General features: G+C 42.0%; 1 protein-coding gene across 5 annotated transcripts in view; it reads left to right on the top strand.

Annotated features, from left to right (window-relative positions):
• Positions 1-9,258, top strand: part of ephb2b (eph receptor B2b) — a 131,295-nt gene that overhangs the window by 48,404 nt on the left and 73,633 nt on the right. For all 5 annotated transcript variants that reach the window (XM_032513529.1, XM_032513527.1, XM_032513528.1 and 2 more), the window contains exon 2: positions 5,420-5,499. In XM_032513529.1, coding sequence (XP_032369420.1) covers positions 5,420-5,499 — 80 coding nt within the window. The remainder of the gene's footprint in view (positions 1-5,419; positions 5,500-9,258) is intronic.

Here is a 9,258-nt window from a genome sequence, read left to right as displayed (position 1 = left end):
CCCCCCCGCCTGTCACTTCAGACAGCCTCTCACTGGAGAGCTCTCTCTCAGATCAGCACTAAACTCTGTCCTTAGTCTCAGGAAGTGTTGGAGGAAGCACTCTCTGTCTAGCAGGCTTTTCTTAGACTCCTAGGTCTCATTGCATATTCATAGCCCCCTCCACAGGCCTGGGTATCAAGTTAAGAGAAAGGAAGGAAAAAAAAAAACTACAGAGAGCTTTAATTATCCACTATTGTCGTATTGTAATTTTAGAAAATATAATAAGGTTTGCACATGCATGTTTCGTATTTAATGCATGCAAGTTTCTTTGTTGGTGTAGACGGTGAAGTAGTGCTGCTGCCTTTGACCGCATGTGCGAAGGCCATTTTCCCATGAGCTCAGACAGACACACTTTTATGCATCGTTCCCCATTGCCACACAAATCATGCAGCGACACTCAGCCGCTGAAAGTGGGGAATTGAGAGGCTGCAGTTTGTCATCAGAGCTTAGAGCACTGGTCTGAACATCACACACTCGGGTGTTGTGCAAATCCATTCCACTACAAACAGGTTTCGCATTGCACCAGACATCTTACTTCATATGAAGCATGAGTAAGACTTTTTTAAAATAAATCATGGAGAAAAGTAAGACTCATCAGTTTTAATGGGATGCTACAAAACGCTAATCTAGTCCTACCAGACTCTGGTCCATTTCATTTATACAGAGAGTCTCGCCACGGTCCATTGACAAGTGTTAGCTTCCTGTTGAAGTTTAAAACTATTGGATCTGCCCAGAGCCAGTCTGGATCTGCCATAACCAATCGCTAACGTTTGGTAGTGTCGTCTGCGTTTGCCTTGGACAACTCCTTCACCTCTAATGGAGGAGGGCCACAACATCATGGCCACAAAAAACTCAGCAAAGATTGTTCTGGCTCAGGATTTAACTTCTGGATATTTGGCAGCGTTGCCACAACGGACCCAACGGCTCCGCTCGCATCTTTCTCTGCCGCCATAATGGCTCAACATGACCTCAACATCATCGTTCTCAGCCACTCCCTCTGTTCGCTGATTGGACAGGTATAGATTGTCCGGAAACCCCCCGCAAATGCACCTCATACCCAGACAACGTACTGTCATAAGGACTCAAAGAAAATGCAAATTGAGCAGAAGTTTGTAGGAGGGCGGAGCCAGGCTAAGAAAACGGTAGATTTTATTTTGTTACACAACAATTGTCCTGAAAGAAGACACTAATAACCATAGCTGCAGTAACCTTTCATTGAGCACAGCTCATAACATACTTAACAAAAATAATTTAATAAAATGCAAATAAGTTGCTGACCTCTAAGCAGGGTGCAAAATGAACTTTTCTCGTCCAACAGCCAAATGGTTAGTGCATGTGCAATACATTTTCCAAATCTGCCAGCCACTTGAATATTTGGTGGATGGTTTTAATTTTGCAATTTTGTACCCTGCTGATAAGACAGTAAAAATGATAAGATCTTCAGCAGTTATTTTTTAAGTATTGCAAATAAACAATGTTTCTTGCAATATTTATTAGTATTTTGAGTATTAATGTTATTCTTTTTTAGTAACATTGAAAATAATGATTCCCAAAGCATATGTTTTTATAAAGTTATCAAGACTCATAGTTGCACAGAAAATGCCTATTTTTAAGTCTCCAAACCCCAAAACTATGAAGGCCTACAGGCCAAGTGCTTCATCCATTTCTCACACAAAGTCCACCTTCAAAAGCTTGAGAAGTCTCAGAAAAGAAATCTTCAGACACTCTTTCACAATGAAACAATGAGAAAGTTACAGTGAAATCCTTATTTAGTCTAGTCTAATAGTTTGAAATGCCACCTGGTTTTAACCTCACAGGGCTTTGCTTAAACAATAGGCTATACAGGTGACTAAGTCAACTTGTATTGTCTATTGTACACATTGCAGTCTATTAAAGTACAGTGGATGTTGCCAGTGGGACAGTGGGTCTGCATATTTAAACTTCTGTCTCAGATCATATCGCCAGCGGTCCCATGAGTGACAACATTCAAATGCGGGTCCCCACAAGAAAAAAGAAAAACAAGGTATTCCTTCAGTTGTATTCAGGCGAAATGCTCCGCGCCCTGTCCTCCTCCTGATTAATAGCCGACGCGTCTTGCTGAGTAGCCATGCTCCGCCACAGCTGGGGGTTCAGACTGTGTGAACGAGGCGCTGGCTGACAGTGGTGAGATATGTGCTGCTCTGCTCCGCGGGGGGTAATGAATCGGTGTGGCTGCCAGGACTGAAGTGTAGACAGCAGGAGGAAGAAAGGTGATCAGTCTTCCGTGGTGACGTACTTGCGTGTCCAGGCTGTGGGCCACTGATAGTAAGAGAGGGCCGGCGTCTTCCCTTAGTTTGTGGAAGACTTAGGTGCACGTATTTGGCAGGGGTTTTTAACCATTATCATTACCATATGAACTTGGAAAAGCTAGAGCAGATAGTAAAAATAAACAAAAACCAAAGAGCTTAAAGACAAAACTTGCTAAAGAAGTCCACTGGGGTCTAACTAGAACCATTAGATGTAAGGAAAGTAATTTAGTTAGTTTCCATGCTTCCCCCTTTGATTTTTACATTCATTCAGCTGAGGTGGTATCTCAGAGCGTCTCAGAAGAGGAGCGTCTTGCTGCCGGACTTGCAGATTTTATTGCCTGTACTTTACAGAACAATCAAGTGTTTATTAGCTAGATCTACCTTCCACCCCAAGCACTCCTGCAATTAAGCTCCATGCCTTCTCTTTTCCATCATTGTCCTTATACAAATGTCTATTATGTTTTTCCACCTCCAAGATGAGTCTCTCGTCGTCCATGGTGTTGTAGAGAATACATACGATATTGCGGGGTGGGTTTTGATAGATTGACTGGATGCTCTCGATGTTCCTGCCCGGCTGTTTGAATGCCTATCTTTAGCAGAGCGGAGAGCTCGTCACGGTGCCGTGAGTTGCACATGCGTCACTTTGCGACAAGTAGCATATAAGATGCTAACGAGAGACTTCTGTAATGTCAATACAGTAAATATGGACCTACATAACCAAGTTGGTTCATTGCTGGCTACAAGTTAGCATCAAACACAACAAAGGCTGACAATGGAACGGTGTTTTGAGCTAACGCTAGCAATCAAACAATCATAAATAGCAAAACGGTTCTGAAATGATTCCCATCTTCTTTTATTGTTTGTAATGGGAAAGGTTTATTATTTAATGGATTTCAAAAATTTCAGTTATGCCGTAAACCGTTTAAATCTGAGCATGCGCGACTCAAATCTACACTCGCCTCACATCGGGCAGTGACACTTAAAACGGTCGGGAAAACTCTGAGAGCATAAGAGAGAGGGGGAGGGAGCGAGTAGTGGACAGGAAGAGAAAGCAGGTAGAAACAGAGGGAATGAGCCGCTACAGCAGAAAAAAGAGAAGGAGAAGGAGAAGGATGGGTGTCGCCCAGTCTGTGTTAACGTTCCTGGGGAACTCGTCCCCTGTTCGCTAACACTCCTTAAACCACCACATAGGGGGTTTATTATTCTCACTCTACTCCTCCACTAATTATCGTTATCATTATGGGGGATAATTGCTATTTCACTGCCTAACACCCATGTAGGCTGCTTGGCTCTGAGTCACACAGAAGGTTATCAATAGCTGCTCAATTGCAGCCTCATCTGCCTAATTATACGATTTGGGCTTTGTGATAACTGAAAAGGATGTGGAATCTAGTGATATGCTTTGTGAGTACCGGGGAGACGCAGAGATCAGCACAAGGCTCTGAAATAAACCAATGCGGTGTGGAGCCTGTTAATTAAATGCTGTGGCTTTGGTTGGAATATAAATCAGAGGAAATCCAGGGCTATGAAACAACTGTGAGTCTCTAAAATATCTTGCAATCTGGTACAGAGCTGCGTACGCCCGGAGCATTAAACAAAATCCTTTGGGATGAAACTATAGATCCTCTATCTTTGATTTCCTTCATTCATGTTTCCAGGGGCCCACACTCATTAGCACCAACTCAATCAGTTCATACCACAATATTAACGGAGAGCCCACCACCGCATGCAATTGTTCACCAGACCTGTCTTCCAGTCTCTGGCTGTGACTTATGCTAAGCTTAGTAGCCGTGTTTGTCGAGGGGGGGGTTCTAAATCCCTCTGTGGCATTTTAGAGTTGCAGCTGACGCCTCAAACCTGATGAATGCTCTCTCCATCTGCTGCAGCTCAAACACTGGACCACTGGACTAACACAGGCCTAATCAGCGAGGGGAATTCATTAGACCTGCCCTCTGGTACGCACAGAGAGGGAGGCAGAGATGAAGTCAGGAATGGAAATGAGGGCATGGGCACAGAGGGTAAGAAGAAGGTGGCAGTACGAACGGGTCAGTAAGCGTATGACAGGCATTTGGGTCAGACTGGAGGAATGGGTGCCACAGAGGGCCTCATGACTGACAGGAGTCACATTCTCTTTGACCCCAATTACCAGAGGTGTTCCTGTCCACCAGCTAATCCGTGGCGTATAGGGTGGCCCCTCCTCTGGCGAGATTTGCTTTTCCAGCCTGTAGTTTTCCCCGCAGGTCATAGGGATGAAGGATCTGCTGACCAGGATGTGACTGACCTCTTAAGAAACTGCTAGCCCTCTCTACCTTCACACGCATATTGCATCAATGTGGGTCTTTGTTGGAGCCTAGCGCATAATGACAATTTCTTATCATTGATTACTCTGAAAGTTTTATTTTTTATTAATCATATTATAATTATATGTCAGAAAAATCTCCATTGCAACTTCAAAACAGCTGTTTTTGTCTGACCAATATTACACCATTTAAAATGTTTATTTTATAATAATAGGCCTATAAAACAGCAAATTCTCGCTCGAAACAACATGCTTAACAAACAATTTAAAAGATTATTCCATCATCGAAACTGTTGTTGATTTCCTGCTGACTGACTAGTTTATTAATTGACTAATCATTTCAAAAGTCCTGTCTTGTTATATACTATATTAATAATAATAATAATAATAATAACAACAATAATATAAGGTTATAATATAATAATGCACAAAATTCAAAAATCATAATCAGTCAAAAGAAATCCTTTTGAAAACTGTTCACAACCCCTTCATTATAATCAAAAATATGTAGCCTTTCTGCTTATCTTCAAAACGTTTCCTATGACACATAGATAAATATGTCTTTTTCTTTATTTGTTTGATATGTTTTTAATTGGAGTTGTGACATGGTTGTCAGAGGATCACCTTAGACTCTAGGAATGTTCAGTGAACATTTCAATTTCCTGCCATTTATAGAGCAAACCTCTGCCACTCAAAATATTTGTATTAGTTGTGGTTTCCTCTGAACCGCAGCGATGTTTTCATGTTGCTGTTATGTTATCTGATCGCCGTCTCTCCTTCCTCCTGTCCACAGAGACACTTATGGACTCCACTACAGCCACAGCGGAGCTGGGCTGGACGGTCTACCCCGTGTCAGGGTCCAGTGACAACAGCGTAAGTGACATGCTCTGCTTTCACAATGACCTGCTTACAAAGAATTATTAAATTATTATTTAAGTCTTAATATAATTGCGTATCATTTTAGGACATTTTCCTTGGGACAAAGACAAGGTGTGGGTGATGGCCCTCTCTTTTGTTAGATATAAGAGTGCTGCTAATGTGTGAATTTGCTCAGGCCCCCCATGTTAACTGATTTTCTGTTGATATCCAGTGTTTTAGTTTCTCACTCTAAGGTTAAAGATCAATTAATGAGCCGGCCCGGTCCCCAGAGAGTCAGCTAAATCCTTCCCCCTCCTAGAAGTGGGGGGAAATAAATCCAGCGGCAAAGTTGGATGTGTTTTTTACAACTTTAAACTCTACATGAGTAGAGGTTTGAAGAATAAAACGTCTTTGTGAAGGTACTACTACTTTTTTTTTTCCGTATATTTACCATGCTTCCACAAAAAAACTCTATATAGTTACCCCTACATTTGAATACTCACAATTCCCATTTTCTTCCATTCTTTGTTCCATAAATGATCTATACTTTCTGGTTCACTACAAACGCAGTAAGAATGACCAATCATAAACTTGTGTTCATGTGCCAGGCTGGAAGCTACAGTACGTGTTATATGGACCCTGTTGCTGTTTGATGCACAGTATTTCCACATGGTTTGCCAGGGCAATGGTTCCTCCTAGCCACATGCAAGCCAGGCCCACTTAAAGTCAGCCAAAACCAGAGTCCCAGTCTCCTTCACTTCTTTCCCCACCACAAGATTTAGACTTCTTAGAGCGAGTCCAGAAGAGAGAAAAAATGTTGTCGACTTATTTGCTGGTGCATTTCAAAAACCCACTGCCGATTTTATTCAATTATTTATGCTCCTGTGGTTTGTGTTAAATATGGTTTGAATTGTACTTCATCATGCTGTGTCTTTTTACACTAAGAAAGAAGCCAGAAATTGCAGCATATATATATACTGCAGAGCTGGCCTTCAACAGTGCTGTGATACAACTTCAAAGTTGTTCATCAATAATTTGGAATATCTTCATCTCTTCCAACCTGAGGGCATGTTGTCTTCTCCCTGCTAATTCCTACAATCAATACCAAAGCAGCAAAAAAGACGCTGGCTTTCCTTTTCTCTGGCCAGCTCTGGATCCAATTTACACAGAGAGAACTTACGCACACATACCGACTCCAAAGACAGTTGGCATCACATCTTCCTTTCATCTTTGCATAATGTTAGATTTAGCAAAACATCCACTCAAACCATAGTTCATAATCAGATTTAATACCAAGTGGGAACTTCAGACTAAAAAGTTGAAAACATGTATGCGGAATCCAGAAAAGGTCACTTGCAAACTACGCAGAGTTAAAATCCCCACTTAGTCAAAATGAGTAAAAATGTAGTTCTAAACATCAAACTACAATAATGCTCTCTGTTCCATGTGGTGTACCGCCTGATTCTGTGGCAGTTGTTTTTTCTTCCAAATCAAAAATCCTCACATCTAGTTTGACTGGGAGGCTTATCTATGAGGACTTTCATATTTTCTGCATTGACTTCCGATAATTCCATGCTCCTTTCTAAAAATCTCCATTCGCAGTCATGATAGTATATCCCTCTCTTGGAGAGCAATGAAATGCAAACAAGTCCCCTAATCCCCTGGATTTAATCAGGTATAAGTTTGGTCTTATCGGCGTGGGCACTGAAGTTTTATGATGATATGGCTGAGCTTGTCAAAAGCACAGTCCATTGGAAAGTGACGAGTGGGAGCGATGGAGATAGCTTGTCCCTCATGGCCCGGGGCAACAGGTGTGGAAACAGAGCTCCCTCTCCCTCTCACTATAACAGCAAGAGGTGCTTTACAGAAGCTATTGTCTTACACACATATATGCATGGCTTCATGGGCTTAGCCGGTGGATCAGTAACATCCAGCAGAGCGCCGCACCAGCAGTTGGCTTTCACTACTCTGTATGGCTTCATGAAATATATCCTAACTTGACACGTGATACGTTGAGACACAATAGAAATGCAGTGAAGTAACAGTGTGATATTAGGTCAGAAATGCTAAGGCAGTTGGTGTTATTCCACTCTTTTATTTTACAGCATATTTGAATATGAAAATATTATTTTAAGAATTCTCTTCGAACCCAGTTGTAAAATCAACGTCCTACAGCGTTTGATTTTTTGAAGTGATTTGTGTAAAACAATATTACAGTTTGGTCTCTGTAAATCAAGTTTTACAACCCTCTCTGCGTACAGCAAGGCAGTTCTTCCTTTTAATTATGTAAAATGACAGCCAGACCTATGTTGTCCCTGAGCCAGACAAGCAAGACATCTTTATTATTCTTGATAGCAATGGCGACAACACTGACAACCATTGTAAAATGTAAGCAAACCAGTATATTATCCCGTGGCAGTTCAGGAAGTTTTGAGGTTCTGGCAATAAAACGCACGTATCACATGCCTCACTCCACCCACACAGGGAAACCGGTGCAGTCAGTATAGCTGAACTATCATGTAGACATGTGTCTCTGTACGCCTTTGTGAGGACTTAACCCCATGTGCCCACGTACAGTCCACATAGGCCTTGTTCAGACGGCCCATATCCAGATTGTATCCAGATTGATTTTAGAAAGTCAGGACAGTAAAAAAAAAAAAAAATGCGGTTTTTGCAAAACGGATCCAAACCACATTTGGAGGTGGTTTGAAATGTGATTCCAATCAGATAGCTACAGATGCGTCTCAGTACGGATGCTCTGGCCGCTCAATTCGGACTTCAGAGAGTCTTTTGTGTCAGTCGTGTGTAGCCAAGTGTTAAGAATTCTGCCTATATTTATGCAGATAATAAAATAAAAACACTGTAGTCCGAGCCAGCGTGAACCAAGACGCCTTTATTTACTTCCTTCTTTAGTCAGTGGCAGTGCAGCTTTATTCTTTTTAGGTTTTACCTTTCAAAATAAAAGTCCAACTTAGATTAACTCTGAGCATTTTGCCAATGAGGAAACTCAAAAAACGCTCAACGTTACTCGCAACGCGACACACACCAACGGCCTCAAATCCAGAGGGATGGAAGGGCCGAGCAGATCTGCCACTGCCACTAGCAGAGCACTATGGAGAACAACAGCTCTGAGGGCAGAATGCACGGATGCATTATATTAACTGGATACCGGATCGCAAAATGTCACCTATTCAGTTCATTGGAGTTGCTTGCCCAGCAAAAACCCTGTTTGGGCCGCCAGGGGATATTTGGTTGCAATACCACAAGTAGTCACTGGACAAAATTGGCTGCAAAAATACTGAGCGTACTTCCTGGGGGCCTGACGGAATGATTGACCTCCATTTCTAAAGCTCCTGGGTTAGAATGCCCTTTCACCAGCGTAGCTACACTGACACCTACGTCATTACCACAGCAATCTATACAGCTAGGGACACACAAATCCAATCTGATCACATACTAAAATAACAGTGGGAACTCAAAAGATCTCAAAGTTCCAATTTGCTTGCAATTTAATTGAAGCCTTAGTACACAATAAGGATGTAACAGTAAACATTTTATGAGTTTTTTTTTAACATTATTATGAGTTCCCCCAGCCTGCCTACAGTCCCACAGTGGCTAGAAATGGCGACAGGTGTAAAGCAAGCCCTGGGTATCCTGCTCTGCCTTTGAGAAAATGAAAGCTCAGATGGAATGAGGTCATAAGGGGCTTTCTCTGCTTTATCTTTAAAGAATTTGGCCTGTCCATGAGAGAGAGACATCATGGCTTTCAAAGGA

The sequence above is a fragment of the Etheostoma spectabile genome, chromosome 4 (assembly GCF_008692095.1).
Source record: "Etheostoma spectabile isolate EspeVRDwgs_2016 chromosome 4, UIUC_Espe_1.0, whole genome shotgun sequence".
Lineage (NCBI taxonomy): Eukaryota > Metazoa > Chordata > Actinopteri > Perciformes > Percidae > Etheostoma > Etheostoma spectabile.
This window is presented reverse-complemented; position numbering and strand designations above follow the sequence as displayed.